The sequence below is a fragment of the Ochlerotatus camptorhynchus genome, unplaced genomic scaffold (genome assembly GCF_037179485.1).
Source record: "Ochlerotatus camptorhynchus isolate MF236.1 unplaced genomic scaffold, CSIRO-AGI_Acam_v1.1 ptg000144l, whole genome shotgun sequence".
Classification (NCBI taxonomy): domain Eukaryota; kingdom Metazoa; phylum Arthropoda; class Insecta; order Diptera; family Culicidae; genus Ochlerotatus; species Ochlerotatus camptorhynchus.
Genome location: NW_027040634.1, coordinates 2,028,099 through 2,048,491, shown reverse-complemented (window position 1 = coordinate 2,048,491; position 20,393 = coordinate 2,028,099). Strand labels below are relative to the sequence as shown.

Below are 20,393 nucleotides of genomic sequence, written 5' to 3'. Positions count from 1 at the left end.
TACATTATTTCAATTGTCCAATAAATTAATGCATTACCTTACTTTGGTGCAATCCTTTAGCGTAATTCGGTTGCGTGCAAACCATGCGAAATGAATGTGAAATATTAATCTGAAATATTGTTGCAATTGGTTTCACAATTCTAATGTGCAATATCGTTTGCTTACCATATAGCCACTTTTGTTTGGCGAATTTTAGGCTATTTAATTCACGAATTTATGTATTAACTAATTTATTTACTATTAAGGTTACTAAAGAGGAATAAAAGTTCAATTGATAATAATAGTTTGTAATGATTGGCTAATTTTGCTCTTCAAGTGTTCTCAATTTATTATACTCAGTTGACGTCTCAGCAATCCTCTCGATGAACGCTGGGTGTGTCTTCGTTGATGGAGGGGTTTTCGCCAAAAGGCGTAACATACAAAAAATCACCTTTTCCCGAACAAACTTGAACCGTTTTCCATTCATTTTATTGTTTTTATATTGTTATACTATATGGAACGTATTGTAGATCTATTGTAATAACAATATTTTGAATTTACTTGTATGGTATACATGCAATAAGATCGATTGTTAGCAATAGATTTGTTGTGATTTTATAATATTTTATGGTAATTGTATTGTTTTTTTTTTTTTGCGGGAATTACACACAAGGCCAGGAATACAATCTAGCGGAGCAAAATTAATAACTCCAAAACGAAGCATTTTCGCGACTTGGTGTCTTGCGCAAAGTTTCTTATCATAATAAGGACCATCTACACTCAGGTCTTTTTTCACACGGGGGATACGTACCGTGTAAAAAAAAACCGTGTAAAAAAAAACCTACGAGATTTTCATTTTTCGCATGCTTAAATGTTTTAAAAAAATCGGATTTTGATGCCATTTGTAATTAAAGCATGATATGTTCCATATAGACATATTTTAAAAATTTCTGTATTTACACCAAAAATTGTGATTTTTTTTTTTAAGTATGCCATTCGATTACCTATAGCTTGAAACGGATAATGTGTTTTAATCAAGTCGATAGGTTGTATCGTTGTCGAGAAATCGTTAAAAACGTACCGTGTAAATCGTGGAAAACCGTGTAAAAAAAACCGTGTAAAAAAAACCGCGTAAAAAAAGACTTCAGTGTATTGACATAAACAAATAGTTCGAAACTCTTCCGCAAAGATGGCGCCACAATATAACTTCTTTCTCTGACGTTTTGCTGACTCAATGTCTTGGGAAAAGTTGTTTATCTTGACAAAATAAACAACTCTTTTGAAGACGTAAAATATCCATAGGCTACTGGTTCCGAGTTACATGGATTTAACCAAAAATACTGTTATATTTTTTCTTATGCAAATGCATTGAATAAATAACTTTTGTGAAGCATATTGGTTTTCGCTTCAAATTTTAAAGATATTGTTGAACAAAACGAAAAACAACTATTTTTAACTTTATTATCTCCCAAAGCGCGAAAAATCGCAACCTAACATTTTCAGAAAAAAATTATGCAATTCTCGATACATAAAATATCAAAATTTCAGAGAGAGGTATATTTTGGTGTTTTTGAGATTTCTTCATTTCCACATGTTCCACTGTTTTTTCTATAATTTTTTTAATTGCGTTTTGAAGACTTTTGCGCGATAAAACTAAGAACTCTTCTGACGAAGTCAAAACTCCACAGCGTACTGTTTTCGAGTTATATACATTTAAACAATATATTTAAAAAGAAAACACTTATTCTCACGGTTTTTTCTGTAATTCCAAGGTCTTAAAGGAAATAAGGTCAAAAGAGACAAAAGTTTGAATGGACATAAGGTAGAAAGGATGAATGGTCGAAAAGCCAAAAGCTGATGTATATATTCTGAAACTGATTTTTTATAATATCAAATGAACTCACAAAAGTGAAATATGATTACATACACTATTCCCTTCTTTGAAATCTATTCGTTTTTTAACATTTAGTTTTCAGATAACTGTCAGACCATTGATTTTACTTAGTAAGCCGTTCCACGCTAAATGACGAATCGGACAAACTCGCCCTTCTCCAATTTGCATGAAACATTGCATAGTTGTTTGATATAGAGAATAATTCACATTTTTTCAAAAATTCAAAATAGTTGAAATTTTTCAAAAAAAAAAGAATTTGAATGGCATTGTTGGCAGTTATAGAGAAAAATATTTAAAAAAAAATGGATTAAGTTATTTTATGTAAAACCACAATAAAATGTTAGAATCCTAAATATCTCAAAATATTCTTGACTGATTTTTAAAATTTATTGAAAAAAAAGCGCTTAAAAATACTTTTGTAATGTTTAGAAGCACATACACTTAAAAATGGACGAAAATCGTAAAACAAAAACTTTTGTTCAAATTTTTGAGCTTTTTGTTTAATGTAATTTGAACTTAGAAAACAATGATGGAAACATTCAAAATCATTTTTTTACTATTTTTTTTTTTTTATTTTTAAATTTTAATTACAATAGACTGTTTGAAAAGCATGGGCAGCGACATTATTCTTTTTCTCTATTTCCGCCGATCGCTTGTAATGTACATATACACGACCACCCGTGTGCTAGCTGTTTTGTTTTGCTCTGGACGACGGTTTTGCAAAAAAATTGCCATCTCTGGGGCTGGAGCAGATAATCCTTTAACATGAATTCTTTAAAACTTAAAAGCATCTACAATCAAACGAATTTTATTTCCGGACTTTGTTGACTGGCTAAAAGTTCAATGATTGATCATTTGATTTTGTTTTCAAAAACATGTCACAGATTCAAGCGGCTCCGGTAGTGTAGTAGTAAGCGGGATTGCCTCTCACCCCAGGAGGGCTGGGTTCAATCCCAGTCGGCACCGCCGGGATGTTCTGAGGCATAACTTCTCTGATCACTGATGGGTCTATAGGTAGGGTCCAGATGTGGGAGCTGCGTCGGTACCATTGGTGCTGGTGCTCAGCACGGAAAACAAGATCGACCGAAAACAAATCAAGGAAAAAAAACATGTCACAGCTTCACTTTTCACTGTTCCATCGAAATAGAATTACCTATAAGCAGCACATTCTTATTCCGACGAACCCGCACGTTCGTCACATATGCTCTTCCTCCATCGGATGAATGACAGCGTCGAATCTGAGCCGGCTCGAGAGAAAAGTTTTACTGTCGTTGTATATTTATGCCAAGACATATCGTTGCTACCCCGCCCGAGTCTTTGGGCACCATTCGTGCTACCCCTTTGACCCCTTAGCTTATTACTCGACTAGCTTTCACACCAAATTACACCATTTTCTAGGAGCAAAATCTGAGCCGTAAGCTCACTTGAGCCCCCGTTGCTCATGGCTAGCACATGCCGTGTTCGTCTAGCCGGAGCTTCTCGAGTAGGTTTAGGATTAGCAACTCGGACGAGACGAGAACAGTTGCGCTGATCAGCTTTCGGAAAGTTGATGATTAATTCAGAGCATCGTAGCAGATGCTGCACATGCTTCCTTCGGGCCGCTGTCGATGATGTTGCGAGATAACATCCAGTCATGCTGTGCCAAGCTAAGCGACACAGAGGATTTTCTTTTCGTGGTTCAGCTTGTCATCGCCTATCGTCATCTTCGTCTAGTTCGGAATTAATTAGAACGAAACTTGTCCTTTCCACTCTCCAATCAAGGACCAAAATGACACCAAGTGATCGTTAAAGTTCTCTCCCTCACCGTATCTGGTTTATTGAATAGATAAAATTCAATTTCCAAGCTGGATATTGCTTTTCCAATGCATACTTTATGAAGACACAACACACCAAAATGGGCCCCTTGACCTAAATTAACTTCCATATATTACCTGCTTTTGTGGTGGAAGAATTTTTCTTTGAAGTGTATCGATTGGAACAACAACAGCGTCCGGCTGAAATCCACGTGCTCTCGACACAGGTCACGTTGTTTGTTGGCCCACCTACGGGACCCCGTTGTTTTTTGCTTCCTCACGTTCGTGATCGGAAAGAGATTCCGGCAGACAAACAGCATCAATAACAAAAAAAAACGTTATCTTAAAGCTCGGACTCTGTGTGAGTTTGAGGAGAAGAAATTCCCCTTTGGGAGCTGCCAGTGCACGTGGTTGTTCCTGATTGAATTCCTGTGGTTGATTGGGAGTGGTAAACCTACTTCCTGAAGTAGGGATTTGGCATGTTCAGGGCACTGGCACAATGCTATGAAAGGATGAGGTGTTGTAATCCGTTTTGTGGTACTTTTGAAATGGCGTAGCATTGGATAGGGCAAATATATTGGTGTATTTACTGAATTTAGGTAACTGTTTACCATCTTTTCATATTACAAATTTGCAGAAATTTTGTGAACTCTGTCGAACGCCTCACTTGGTGGAACACGTTATCTGCCATTACTCACAATATGAGGGTCCCCATGAATGCTACGAAAATTCTGACAGTATCATAGATGCACTCAGCGACGACCAGGCCAGGACTGCGGTACTGATGGGTTTCCTTCGGGAAACCGGCCTCTTTCACCAAAACTAATCTCCTCATCTTAAGCCCTGACCACCGCAACATCAATGGATTCACTCAAATTCGCCAAAACGAATTACATTCTACGAACCTGGTAAAGCAACGAAACAGGACCTTCCACAAAACATCTCAATGACTCCCGCTACCTACAATGACCACGATTTACAACATGAATTTAGAACACAAATGACAGCAACAACTCTTGAATGTCTCACAGATGGACACGATAAAGGAAAACTACTGAGCAACAAGATAATTGCATCCTGATGAATGTGGCGGCTTAGTGGAAAAGCTGTATAAAGAGAGAGAGAGAGGGAGAGAGAGCGAGAGAGAGAGAGAGAAGGATTAGTAATTTCGATTTAATTCCACTACCTTATTTGCTTACCCTTGACAGATACGCGTATTTCGTCTACAATGTGCAGACTTCGACTATTAGTACAAGACACTGAAGAAGTCTGCACATTGTAGACAAAATACGCGTATCTGTCAAGGATAAGCAAATAAGGTAGTGGAATTAAATGGAAATTACTAATCCTTCCCTCTCTATCTCTCTCTCTCTCTCTTTATAAGATAATTGCAACTTTGATAGCAAACAAACGTTTCAAACTCTGTAAAAGAACCACTCTGTATTAAGGGGACTCCCGTCTGGGGCCCTACTTTGTCGTGGACACCCCTTTCCGAGATCCCCTACATCACACTATGTAATTTGGGAGGTTCCCTTCTGGGACTCCCAGCCTTTCAAACTAGGGAAATCTCTTGCTAGGGATTTCAGAGACGAATCAGCCAACGGCTGAAACTCTATCTAATAAATAAATCTAATCTAATCGTTTTACAAAGACCACGGAGATTTCTCAAAATATAATAGCCGGTTCATATGGTGGTAAACTTCAACTTGGACCAAATATAATACCATTGGAGGATTGGTCAGATGTTTGTTTATAATAGTATTAATATACAGACGTGAAAAATCAACGGTTGAAGTCATTTTTTACAAAACATTGAAATGTTAGCATCCAATTGAGTGCTGTCATGGTAAGTTTGGAGCTGGTTAATTACAGATTTTTTACATAAGTGTGCTCTTTTTAAGGTGAACCATCTTTTGTTCAACACAAATATCTTTACGATCTAGTCCATAAACTAGTCCTGATAAGATAGGAACCAGATTGTCTTGTCCCCCCGTCTCGTTGAGTCTCATCGTCGCCCACTGGTCGCCATAGCCGGTCGTACTCCAGACGAAACTAGAACCGCACTACCGTTCATACTGGCGACAACGCTCTGATGAGACACGAAACCTTACCCCCAAGCTCCTTCCCTGATCCTATCATTCGACAATGTACCTCTCTAACCTCGGGTAAGCCGCGAATATTAAGCCCAACTCCTACTAGACATAGAATTAAGTGAATTTTGTTACAAACAAAGAACAATGAACTATCGGCTCCATAAAGCTAACGCGATTGAGCCTTCCAAATAAACGAACTAGTTAAAAAAAAGATAGGAACCAGTGAAAGGCAGATAGTCTCTCTAATAAAGAAAACCAACTATTTAGTCCCAACCTGTAATCAACACTTTTCTTGAAGGCTGAAAAGTCGAAATATAATGACTAATTCTAATTCTTCACTTCCTCGAAAGTCTAGACGTTTCTGAAAATATTGGTGCTTCTCTGAAGTAATTGAAACTGCCCTAAAGATATCTGAGCTTCAATAATGTTCTCTGGACTTCCATGGATTTATTTGAACTTTTTAAAGCTTCCCGTGATTTTTCTAACGATATTTGAACTGTCCTGAAGCTCTTTGATTTATCCTGAAGGTTCGCAATTGTTCTGATAATTTCGATACTGCCTTGAAACTCGCGGAACTTCCTTCAAAATCTCTTCCCTGAAGTTCTCTTATTTTTTCAAGCAGCTTTCGGAATTTATCTAAAGTTCCAATGATTTTCCAGATATTCATGGAACGTCCCAAAAATTGGACCCAAAAGTTTGCAGAAATGTTTTAAACGTTCCTGAAATTTTCCGAATATTCCAAAAGTCATCGAAACTTTTTGAAAGTTGCACAATCCTGAAAATAATGAAACTGCTTAAAAAAATCTTTAAACTTATCTAAAGTTCTCTGATCTTCCCTGACGATCCCGAGCTGATGTTTTCAAAAAATCGCTGAATTTCTTGGAACCTCTGTAAAGTTCCTCTGTATTTCCGTGAAGTTGATTGAACTACCTGAAGTTGATTGCTTTTCCCTGATGTTCTTGAAGCCACCTTGCTGAAGTACACGGCTGAAAGCCTCTTTAACACTCCGAACACGATGCCTCCGGCAAAATGTGTAAAGGCAAACTTGCAATGTTTGAAAAATCATAATCATAATCAGCCATTTATTGACGGATTTAAAATCTATTCGTGCCATTAGAAACTACATACTCTAAATGTTTATTTTGTTCCATTAAATTTAAAACATATTGATAAATTGTTGAGCAATGATTTTCCTATTTTCAATTTTCCGTTACACATTTTACCGGAGGCATCGTGTTCGAAGATAAATAAAGAAATCTAATCTAATCTTTTTTGAACTACCCTGAAAATCTCTGGACTTCTGTAAGCTTCCCGAAACATGTCTAAGATTTTCTTAAATTTTTAGGAGTTCTCTAGACTTCTTTGAAATTCCTGGGGCTTCTTAAACTTACTTTACTTAAGGGTCCTGTGCACCACCAGCGGTGCAAAGGTCCAACGTGAAAGACTTCCATCCTGGGTGGCTGCTCGCTTTTGCCTTGACCTGGGCCCAGGTCAGATTCCTTTCATGATCCAATTCGTGTCCGTTGTTTTGCGCTAAAAGTCGTTGCCGTTAAATAAGTTCGATGTCTTTCTCTATTGGTTTCTGTAACAATTGTAAAGGTTTCAGAGACAGTAGGTGATTGGCCTAAGGTCTCCTATCCGCCGTGATGGGGCTGCCATCTTAGGTGTAGCTTCCGGTGAAGAGCATTTCTTATTCAGCCGCTGGATGCCAGTCAGACGCTTTTTGAGCCGCACCTCCATGGAGAACAGACGCTCGGGTTGGCTAAGCATTTCCTCTATCACCGTGCTATGGTTACCGCGCCAGTGTTCGCGCCGCACCTCCTCACTCTGCTATTGTCGGATTGACAACATTGCCCAGGCTACGCCAACCAGCTGTGTCCATGTTTCAGCTGGCAGTCTTTTGTGATCATGTGACTAGTGGAGGCGTGAGGTAGGAACTTGTGAGGACCGGAGCTAGGTATATCGCTCCTTCCAGATTGTCACTCACCATTTTGTAGCCCAGGCTTGTAGGCTTCTTAAAGTTTCTCAAATATTTATTTTTTTTTCTTACTTTACTATGGAGATTTTTAGCCGAAGGCTAGCTAGTGGTACTGTCCTAAATATATTGAAACTACCCTACACAGATATTTAAACTATCCCTAAAATCTAGATGTTCCTGAAATTATTGTGACAGCTCTTTAGATCTCAGAGCTTCTTAGATAATATCTAGACCTGCCTTCACTGAGGTTTTCGAATCTTCTTTTAAGTTTCCACAATTTTCCTCAAGTTCTATGAACTTCTCTGAAGTTTTCTTAACATTCCTAAAGTTGATATCCCTGAAGTTCCAAGAAAATTTCCTGCAGTTTCCCTGAAGCAGATGAAACCGCCTTGAAGTTTACAGAATTTGCGTTACATCCCGCAGTCTGTTCATCAAACTTCACTGGAATTCTCGATGTATACTTACATTCCTCAAAACTTCTTCATAGTTCCTGCATTTTTGTTGATCGCCCTGAAGTTCTCGCTACACTTCTGATCAGTGCTGTAAAATTTTCAAAATCAATTGAGCATTTATGATGAAAATGATAAAAGCAGCTATCCGCTATCAAAGGGAACCTCCTTCGAATGGGCGATATCAGTTGCTTAGTCATTTGACGAAGGCATGGATCATTCTCATTTGAGAAACGCTTGATATCATTCAATTGAGTGTAACCTATACATAAACGGAGCTCTGGTCGACATTTCGGCGCTAAGCCAACCCGACAACAACTTCTACCAAACCCCAACCCGATGTTTACCCGACATTGACCCAACATAAACGCAAGATAGACTCAGCATCAACCCGACATTAGGTCGACCTTAAATTTGCCATACATTAATCCGACATCGGGTAGAATTGTTTGTTCAGGACCATTTTGCTTGATTTCTTCCATTCTCCACTGTCGTATATCAAATGATAGTGAGTGACTCAATTTACAGTGACGATGAGGTTCGAATGAGAAAGGGGCTCTTCAAATGATGAACATGTGAGAATTCACAGAATTAATTGAATGGTTGCATTGGTTCATCTTCAATCGAATGATATGAAAATTAACAGCACTGCTTCTGATGATGTTGTGGAATTGCCCTGAAATTGATAAAACTTCCCTAAAGACCTCTAAACTTTACGACTTTTACTGCAGTACCGTAATATTTTTATCTTTAAGTGAAATTTCCGACATTATTCCTGTTCTCTAAACTTCCCTAATGTTCTCTAGACTACTTGAAATTTATCTGTAGTGCTCAGATTTTTTTTTTTTTTAGATTCCAAGATTTTCCAGATAATCTGTAAACTTCCCTGAATTATCAGAACTGCGCGAAATTACGTAAATTAAGATCTTGAAACTCAACAGAAGTTTTTGTTACTTCAGTAAAGCTCCTGCTATTTACCTGAAGTTGATTGCCCTGAAACTCTTTGCTGTTTACTAGAGTTCTTGAAATTTGTCTGAAATCTATGGAACTACCCTGAAGCTATCTGAACCTACTCTAAAGATCTTAAAACTTCCATGTTGGTCTAAACGTTCTTGAAGTTTTGGAACTTTGTTTTAATTCTTGGATCAATCGATCTGGACTGGCTATCCGCGGTGATGTATTCTTTCCTTTGAGGTTGACGTCTAAGACATCACAGGAATGAAACCGAAGAGCCGATGGCCAGTAGAACTCCTAAGCACTCAATTTGTAGTGCCGCCACGTACGTCCTTTATGTACAACTGACCTTTATGCAGAAATATTCAATAGCTTTGGTTTCTTCACCCTGTTCTTGAAGCTACGAGATGACTGTAATTTTCAATAAACCTCTAATAGAAACTAGCACATTGGGATCAGTTGAATCCCCCTGAGTTACATTTTTCTCGTGTGTGCAAAAATGTACTGCCGAGACTCTCAACAAATCGTCTCCCGTCGCAACGAAAACAACATGTGAGGCGAGAGAAAGAGACACGTGAGAATAAGATACGAGCGAGAAACAAATGCGACACCCAAAAATCCTGGCGTGCGAGGCTCGCGCTGATCTCATGTGCCTCATCTCATTTGCTACGATTCATTCTAGAACTACAGAGCTCGAAGTTCTGGAAAGTGTATGTAAGCGAAATACAGGTTGTTGAAACTTGGTTGCTTTGACCGACATTTCATTTGCGTTTGTACAAACCATTCCTATTTAAAGGAAACGTAGCATATATCTTGATAGAGCTGGAATTAAGACGTAACAGCTTTTGTAAACAATGACTTCTCTCGATGATTATTAACTTGTTCCAAAATGGCCGTTCCATGGAAATTTAGTCAGATAGAAAAAATTATGAGAAAAGTTTCTTTTTTAAATTTCAAAAAATAAAGAGCATTCTATCCAAGCCCATTTCGGGGACCATCTGTCATATAGTCACGAAAATATGATGAACAGTCTACTGCTGAAAATTCAAGAATTTTGATACCCATATTGGCACATCCTTCGAAATAAATTCTATGGCCATTAGATGCCCTACAGGAACCTGCTCCAGAATGGTCATTCTGGGGACAATCCATCGGATGATTATAAAAATATGATAAAAAGTCTCCTGCTGCAAATTAATGAATTTTAATACCCATATTGTAGGGGTTTCTTCCCAAACACTTCTATGGCCACTAGAGGCCCTACGGGACACACTAAGATTTTTTTACATGAGTCAGTATGTTTTACTGGGTTTTTGAATTGCTGAAAAAGTCGGCTAAAATTCAAATGACCGTTATCCGCAAGGAATCAATGAAATCGACCAATTATATTTTCTATCATTAAATGGGGAACTTAGTATGAACTTGTACATACTTAGTTCTGAGTATGTCCAAGTTCAGAACAAATTTTCTCATTAATAAATTTTCCACAGATTTTAAAACTTTTACCGAAAAGTTCCGCAATTCAAAAACTCAGTAAAACCGTACTGACTCGATTAGTGTGGAACTTACACCGGAATGGCCATTCCGAGGAAAATCCATCGGATGATCACATAATTATGATAAACAGTCTCCTGCCGTAAATTCATGAATTTTGATACCCATATTGCAGGGGTTTTTTCCCAAACACTTCTATGGCCACTAGAGGCCCTAAGGAAAGCTACTCCGGAATGGCCGTCCCGGGGACAATCCATCTGATGATCAAAAAATTATGATAAACAGTTTCATGCTGTAAATTCATGTATTTTGATACACAAGAAAGTGGCAAGAGAATGCTTAGTTCTGGATCCAGATTTCCCGGAACCAGACTATCACGGATAATCATTAATGACAATGTCCAGAAAGAGGATAAGTTTTTGAATCCAATGGTGCCGAAAGATTACGAATCGGTCAAAATTGGCCGTAGTAGCAAGCATTTCAATTTTGTGGGTACCCTTGTCGAGCTCCTAAAAGGTAAACAAATTCACGACCCCCCCCCCCCCCCTTTCGAAGCCCCTTGCTGCAATTTGAAATCTTTTTTCATGAAAAGTTGTCGCTCCATGAGTTCTAAGATGTCACTGAATTCTGGTTCCCTGTCGTGAAAATAACTTCATAATTTATTAACTTGAAATCTGAAATGGTACTCTGTCGATCACATAACGGTAAATAATTAATTTGCAAGTGTAGATAGCTTTCTGGTATGATTAATCAGCTGCTTTCAGGGCAACACTGCATCTTTCCCTTATGACATAATAGCCTGGATTGTTAGTCCTACTATTCCAATGTTGTCTGTTGAGTAGTAAATGGAGCATGTCAGAAGAACATCATCTTCCCAATCAATTAATAACTAATTATCCTAAAGTTTAATTTTTCAATTCCACATAAACTTCAAAGGGCCAAGTGCAGTATGAGTTCGCATCCTAATGAGATCAAATTTTGTGAGAATGATCGGGAGCTGATTTGAAATCGTTTGGACTTGGTGGAGCAAAATCAATACTTGTAACCATGCGCACGGATCGGTAACAAATAACCCCGCCGCTTATTGGTCCGTAATCGTTTAACTCATCTTCCGCTTGAAATACTTCTATAAACCCACAATCTCTTAACCTTCAAAAACTGAATACCAACTGATTGAAATCAATCAGCTGCACCAGCAACACGGGAATGTGACAGGACTACTCGATCAACAGTTCTACGTTGTTTTCTTTATCGCCAACCAGCCACTTTTAGCATGCACGCAGGACGTAGGTACGCTGCCGATCTCCCTGGAGCTCGCCGAGCTTAGCTCATGAGACACAGCACATGTGACACGCAGGAGACACGTAGGAACAAAAAAGAGCCGCGAAATAATTCGCCTCGAAATGTACCAGGCACCTACGATCTGATAGAAAGCGTGTCTCTATCACGCGGGATGGATGTTCGTGTACTTTAACTCTGGAATCCCCTAACGGTCAGTTACGACACCTAGGTCTATCTAGCATCCCAGATACATCACCTGCCTCCTGTAAAACCTGGATTGCTCCAAAGATATGATAAGTCAACCCTCCGTTAGAAGTTCGGCTACTATCCCGAGAAGTGGAAAATGGTCCTCCAGGCAATCGCAATGTCATCTAGATAGACAGAAACAATCTGATCGAACCCAATGACTTAAGTCATCAATAGACACACTGTGAAAGGTGCGTTTGTTTAATCAATTGGACAAACCTTTGAACGGTACAGCCCTTCCAACGTTCAGAAATAGACATTCATTAAGTCTATAATCATAAGTGTTTGGTGCAAGGCACAACCAGCAAGTTTTGCACCGGGGTCTGCAACCTTAATCTTAATCTTAATGATCTTACGGAGATCGGGACAGGCACGTATTTTTCCATTTAACTTCGACACAAGGATCAGTGGGCTAGATTTCCGCATCAACATCAATCTCCTTCTGGATAAAAGGGGAACATTTGTATATTGGTTTAGTTCTACATCTTCTTTGACGATGATCTTATGTTGGATGAGCTCGGTTCGATCTAGCTTGCTAAGAGCGGCACTCCACTCGATATATTTGTTTGTTTAGCAGCTTTCCTGACTATCCAATGGTAAAACAGATGTACGGTTTTGCAATTGTATTCCACAATTTTCCCATGAATCTGCACCCTAGATGAGAGGTTTTGAATTGTGTGAAACGAAAATCCTCGGAACTACCCTTTTATTCCCCTTGAAATTGAAAATAATTTTGACGGTCAGGTAGACTGGTACAGGTGTCCATCAGATGAGCATCACTGAGTACAGGCAAGCGGTAGAAATCAACGATTTTAAATTGGCTCACTACTTGACTAGCCTATTGGTCCCAAGCAAATTGATTAACGTACCCCATTCTAATAGAAATTATAGTACTACACTATGTTTGTTTTGATTCGCTATGCTAGTTTGACCGATGAAATGAGGGGTTCGTGGATTTTCCTATGTTTCGAGAGGTGCATCGATTAGCTTGGGACCGAAGATAGTACCAGAGTTGAGCCAAAAAGTTGAGCACGTTTCTTCAGTACCTTCTGGTCTCAGAGTTACCTCTATGTTACAGGCATCAACTTTTCTAATTCTGATGGTGGTTTGGAGAACTTTTAGTGAATACAGATTTACTACATCCGATGATTTGTTGATACAGTACACCCAACCGGTGGATGTAAGATTCGCTTACAATTATGTGGGATTCATCATCAGAGGATGTAAGTGGAGACCGCATGAACCGAGGATGCGATATACCTAGCTGCGGTCCAATACAAGAGAATTGGAGACCGAAAAATGTAGAGTGTATTAGTGAGGTAAATTAATTATGTCGAAAAAAAATAGGAAAAAGGTTGCCGGCTGGACTCGAACAACGAACGTTGCGGTTATCAGACCTGTGCTTTCTCCACTGCTCTCTCCATGCCTCTGAATAAGGATAGCCTAAAAGCAAACAAGAAGCGCTCATTTCCTCTCACACTCGACTTCGTATGCTTTTTCTGCTGGAGAGATTCGAGGCAAGTGTGTGCGTCGTTCTACCATGTTATACATAAAAATCAAGCCAAATGCTTGCTTGTGTAGGTGAAAGCACAGACAGAACACGAAATAAAAAAGGCAAAAAACCATTACATCGCCTGCAAGGTCAACTTCTAACATTCGCTGCGATGTTCATATACAGAGGATGATAGGAAATGGAACTAACATTCATTGTAATAGATTTTTGGTTTGCGTGTACATTTGAATCCAAAAGTGCTTCTAAAGGGTGTATTCGAAAAAAAAGCCACACGAAAAATTATACATTGAAAAAGCAACCTTTCATTTGATTGTTTTGAAGTTTTAACGAAATGAAGACCGTCTTTCATATTAAAAATACCCGATCCTTCCCAATAAGTTTTGTGCAACAACTTGGTTCACTATAAGTAAATTTACACCATTTTCAGTACATTTTTGAGCGTTATAAGATGTTTGATGTTCAATTTACTTTGATGCATTGCATGCGAAAAATTCAATATCAGTTTTTTTCGACGCATCATTGCAGATTGCAAAAAGCTCGCGTCATTCTATTCTTTTGCTAATTTACGCAAAATGACACGATCGTTTAAATTTTAACCATTATAGCCCAAAATTTAGCATAAGGTTAGGTTTAGTAGGTTTAAGTATGTTGGTACAATTGTTGATAATGACACTTTAGGAGGGACCTTTACTTATAGCGAATTTGTTTTTGATTCAGTTCCAACCTGGATCGGGTATCAAGATTGGGTCTGCTTGTTGTCTAGCAAACGTCAGTGTGAACGTTGTTTTTGTAACCTGGCTCGGGTTGAGGTTCGCACTGACAATAAGCTCGGGTTCGCACGGGTTGGAACTGGTTCCAACCTTGATAATAAACAAATTCGCTATTAGTGTGCTTACAAAAGTGGATATGGCTATTTGAAAATTCGCTATTGTATTCTCGTTAGTTGGACGATTTGGAAATCTCGTTCGATTAAGTAGCGGTTTGATTCCCTTCGCAACGCCACTTATTAAGTTCCCCACAATTAACAGTTTGTATATTAATTCAAGAGACATTCAAGAGTAAATACCTAAACTCAAAAAGTATCCGTCATTTCCTCTCTAAAAATTTAGGTTGTTGTGGGTTTTTCTAATGTGTAGAAATATTATAGGGTCTGCATTCAATCATTTAAATTATCATTATGTTGATGGACCCGATAGTTAGGGCTAGGTGGAGTCACTTTCCCTCGGTGATTGGCACACATGGCTGATGGATAACAAACAAAGGGAAAAAAAACGATGATCATAAAACAACTGACAATTTACCACAAACTGCTGAAGCTTAAAACAATACAACTGATTAGCATAATTAGTGACTATATTTCAATTTTCTGCCAATCATTTGTCACTTTTTAAAAACTCACATTCATTCCAACAATCGGCATAACAATCAAATGTAGATGATTTACCACAATCATCCGTAAATGAACGCTGGAGGCAAGCTAATAACAATTTGTCAACGCGCTTCAATTAGTCGCCATTTTCACTGCTTCCAGTTTTATTCCTAACAAAATAGGCGGAAAATTCTATTGCACCCACTTTATCAATAGGCGGCAGGTGGATCATCGAACGGTGATCGAAACGAATTAGCTTCCACACTTTATTAAGCTTATAGTTTCCATTGTGTCGCTCATTGTTCTAATGAGAACAATTCAAGCTAAATATTGCATTAGGTCCTAAGTAACATTGATCGATTCTCTTCGTCGTTAAGACATTTCCAGTAATTTGCGGCACACAGATCGATGAAAGAAGCTATTACCTAGCTACTAGTATGACAAACACGACTAGAAACGGTTCTATACCCAAGTTATTGACAAAAGAGAAAGTCGAAGAAGAGAATCGATGAATGTTACTTAGGACCTAACGCAATGTTCAGCTTGAATTCAGCTCCATAATGCAAGAGGTGGTGGAGTTAAGAAGGGATAAGTCACTAATGAAATAAACTGCTGCTACCTATACACATTATCATTTTCTGGCAGCAGGGCTACCAGTTTGCAATACAATGGAATTCTACCAAGCACACAGTTTAGTTCGGCTACCCTGTCCATTCGGTTGCAATGGTGGTGTATTTGCTGTTTGGCTTTGGAGCGTGTAGCCACGGTGAACCACGTATGAAAAGTCAAACATCCGTAAAAACTAATAATGAAAATCATTTAATTTCGATCCCGCAGTTATTATGTGGAACTGCCGGTAAACTACATACCCGAACCATTGGCTAACTGGATTTTCACCAACAACATCCAAACGTGTAGGATTGTTTGGCGTCAACTCGATGTGAATACACCGACTCACTCGATCGTTATATGGGTGCGGGGGTGGTTCAGGATCGACGGTGGCCCACCAGATCCAATTTGCCGTAATGATCTCTATATGTGGGTGTGAAGCCATGTGTGCAGCAGCGAGCAAAATAAAGCTTCATTTCTTCAAGCGCAATGGTGTGGGGTGTGCCAGGACAACCAATGCACGGTGCGCCAGCCAGCGGTGGCAGATGGTATTGGTGTCTACTGGAGTACAATAAATTGCAACCGTCAGGCAGCCGTATAAAAATGAAACAATAAATCGCAAACGTAGCGAAAAGCTCCCCTACCTGCAAACCGAGGGATTGCCAGCAGGATAGTGGGTGGTTCAAAATTGAGCGCTTAAATGGTAATTTTAGGTTTTGTAAACATGACGCCGGTGGTATGTTGTTTGCTTCGATGGAAATTCATATGTTCAATGTGAAAAGCATGCATAAGCTTATTAACCGCATGAAATTATCAGTCTACCATGGCGAGGCCAGGTTGAATCTGTTGCAACCGTGGTGAAGGTTTATTCAATTTTTAAATATTGTTATTTCATAAGCGTAGAAGCTATTTCAAAACAATATTTAATCATCAATATCGTTGTTTTTGAAAAATTCGGAATTCATCCCATGTTATGAAATTTTTGATTTGGAGGCAATTGAAGATGGTAATTATTCTATAGACGCTGGCCAACTTGTCCTATATATGGAATAAACACAGAGAACAGACGTTGAGGCTGGAACAAAATTTCTCTAAAAACTTGTTTAAAGAACCCTCTTTGACAACATGATGGTGCTGGCGTTGCAAAACTTACACTAGACACTAAGTGCTGGTAGCGCCAAGTGGCAATTTACAACAGATAATTTATCGATACTAGCGCCAAATTGGTCGAAAGTTTAAAATTAACAGTGAAAATTAGGAGATGCTAGCGCCACGTAACGGCGACGTCCCCACACTTATCTTTACACAAGTTTCTGGTGGAAATTTGACGTCTTTTCTCTATGGAATAAGTTAGTCAGTTTTGCTGCTTTGAAAGGAATAGGAAAAACGATACATACAAATAATAAAAACTTACAAATGTCATTGAATTTCTTGTATGATAAACAGTAAGGGTCCATTAATAATGTCATTTCAAATTGAATGCAAACTGCTTTAAATTATGATTCGTCGTGGTGCACTAAAGAAGGTTTTAAACCCTTCTAAAACCACTATTGTACCGTTCACATGGAAAAGGAAATTTTCTATAAATAACTTAAAATTGAAAGAAACTTCTTTAGAACTTTCACGAACAATCAAGTATCTTTTGTGCAGCAATCTTCAATAAAAGGCGTATTTTTTTCTAAATAAGGGGCTCGCAGAACCTTTTGATATTTGGAATGCAGGTCCCAGCCAAGTAGTACATTTCATTCGAAATGTAATAACTGGCTGGGAAAATGCTTTTGGTCAGTCTATGTCGGTCGCTTCACAAAATAGTGATACGACATAAATGATAAAGCAATATAAAAACGGGGAATATCACAAAACATCAAAGTAATGGTCGTAGTGATGAAAATACCCAACACGGAAAAAAGGGTCCATTTAAGCTTATGCCTAAAAAAATCATTCAAATCTGACTATCTAACCATGTCCGATGCTCCATAATAATCTGGAAAATCTAAAACAAAATTATGAACAGCGTCTGATATTTTAAAGCAAATTGGATTGATGATGTGAATACAGAAATATTGTTAATACCAATACATCGGTATTGACAATATTTCGGTATAAACGTCAATATAGAACGTATTGACAATAGAATTATTATCAATAATAGCAGTTGTGTAAGGTCCACTTAAGCATTATAACGTTTACAATTTACACTATGGGTCTCATACTAAGTGAACAATTCCCGCCCTGCTGTATTGCCTAGAATCGCATATCAGTCCCATATCGATTTTCAACAAATTTCCGGCCGTCCCATAGCACAAATCAGCAAGCCGAGAAAAACGCGTTTTAAGTTTGCATCGCACCATTGTTTCTTATGTAATGGGACAACCCGTTTTGCTGTTTAACCAAACTTTTCCAGAACTAAGTTGTTGAGTGAGACAGCGGCGCCGGTGTTGTAGTGGTAAGCGTGATTGTCTCGGCGCCGGGATTTTCTAAGCCATAAAAGCCGTTGGTCACTGGTCTACACACCAAATTTCGATTTTTAATTATAAGCCAAAAAATTTTGCTGAAATGGGATCAGTAAAATAACTTTTTGCTGAAATTCAGTATTAATGTTTTAGCATTGCCGAACTGAAGTGAAATAGGAAAATGTCAGATTATTTGCTAATGATCAGTAAGCCGAGCTTCCTTTCTACTTAAACGACAGATCACGCAAAACCTGTCTACGCTATCTGACAACAAATTTCAACTTTGTCTTAGAAGTTTTTTTCTTTCCCGCGATTCCGGAGTCCAGAAACGATGTGTATTTTTGAATAATTGGATAAAGTTATTAAGCTTCGTGTAAAAATTGAACTGGAAATGTTAATTGTTGTTGTGAAAACAAGCATCATCATCAAGCATCCATCAGGCAAAGTAATCGCATATCAGTCCCATTCTGAAATTCCATCATCCAGAAGTCAAGTTACTGTTCTGCTTATTTAATTACTATATTTTTCGTTGATATAACAAAACATGCAAGCTTCATTACAAATTCGCTATGATTTTTCAAATATGTACATGGAAATTGCACTTCGTAACTTCGACTGCCATTTTCACAATGCCTACTTTTTCCATATGGGTCTGATAAGCGATTCTATGCAGTGTAATTGTCAAAGCATGCGTGCAGTTTATTTCGCTGAGTGTAGGTCAATCAATTTGACAACGTGAAGTATCAACCACGGGAATGGTAATTCTAATGTCAAACAACCTGAAAACTTATCCATTGTGCGCCGGTGTTAATATCATTTGACCATTTGACAGTGTATCCTTGTACAAACATACAAAGTACACTGTTGTTTATTTAATCTAGTACCTCAAATTGTACCTAGACTAAAGGAGTTTGGAGTACAACGATTAAAGGAGTACAACGGAACTGCTTTGTATGTTTGTCAATGGTGTCAATGGTCCTTCACGCGATTTTTTTTTTGGTTCACCTAGCTGTTTTTTTAGTGTACCTGGTGCACCCGGTACTAGAGCAAAAGACAGCAATTTGTACCAGAACAGGTGTCAAAAGTGACACAGACAGCACAACTGCCAGCAAAAGCGCCAGCAAAAAAAGCGCGGTACCCGCTGCCGTGGCAGTCAGATTGAGGTGTGTCATATCCCTTAGCACGTTTCTTTTTGTTTCGCCATTTTGAGATTTGAACTCGTGACTTTAGCGTGAGAGGCATGGATGCTAACAAAAAAAAAGCGGAACTAGTTAAAATAGTTAATTATCTAATCTAATAGTTCATTAGCTCCAGGGCCCTCGAACATCATATATTTGGATTGTCCCCAGGAGGATTGTCCGCAGGAGTATTGTTCGAAGAACGATTGTACCCAGGAAGATTGTTCGAATAAGGATTGTCCGCAGGAAGATTGTTCAAAGGAGGATTGTCCATAGGAAGTTTGCTCGGGAGAAGGTTGTTCGAAGGATTGTTCGGAAGAGGGTTGTCCGCAAGAACATTGTTCGGGAGAAGATTGTACGAAGGAGAATTGTCCGCAGGAAGATTGTGCGGAGGAGGATTGTTCGAAGGAGGATTATCAGCAGAATTGTCCCCGCAGGAATATTGTCCGCTACCGACGAGTCGAGGAGAAACATTATCCGGAGGAAGAGGATTGTTCGAAGGAGGATTGTCCGCAGGAAGATTGTTCAGAAGAAGATTGTCCACAGGACGATTGTCCGCAGGAAGATAGTTCGGAAGAGGATTGTCCGTAGGAGGATTGTCCACAGGAAGATTGTTCGAAAGAGGGTTGTCCGCAGAAGGATTGTTCGAAAGAGGATTGTCCGCACGAAGATTATTTCGAGGAAGAGAATTGTCCGCAGCAGTGATGGAAAAGTTCATCAAAGTTCCCTATGACTCGCGAACTTTTCCCTTGGTGAACTTCGTGAAATATCGCGAACTTTTCAACACTGGTCCGCAGGAAGATTGATCAGAGGAAGATTGTCCACTGGACGATTGTCCGCAGGAAGATAGTTCCAGGAAAGATCTTCAGAGACAATCAATGACGTTCAAGGAAAACCTTGGGGAACGACACTCATCCTGATGCATGTTGCTTCAAAAAAGATATGGCAACACTGTGACGGCATGCGAGCGGAATCGAAAGAATTTTCGGAATAGACAGAAGGATCAACAGGGATATTCAGGATATACTGAAAAATAGACAAAAAATCGAATAAGGATGTCTGGAGAAAAAAAGTTTTGACTGATGTTCTGGATATATAAGCAGAATTTTA

General features: G+C 38.7%; 1 protein-coding gene across 1 annotated transcript in view; it reads left to right on the top strand.

Annotated features, from left to right (window-relative positions):
• Nucleotides 1–19,874, top strand: part of LOC135700928 (keratin-associated protein 4-7-like) — a 35,468-nt gene extending 15,594 nt beyond the window's left edge. The window contains exon 2 of the mRNA XM_065221599.1: nt 19,560–19,874. Within this exon, the coding sequence (XP_065077671.1) occupies nt 19,560–19,874 (315 nt within the window). The remainder of the gene's footprint in view (nt 1–19,559) is intronic.
• Nucleotides 19,875–20,393: the final 519 nt, after the last annotated feature.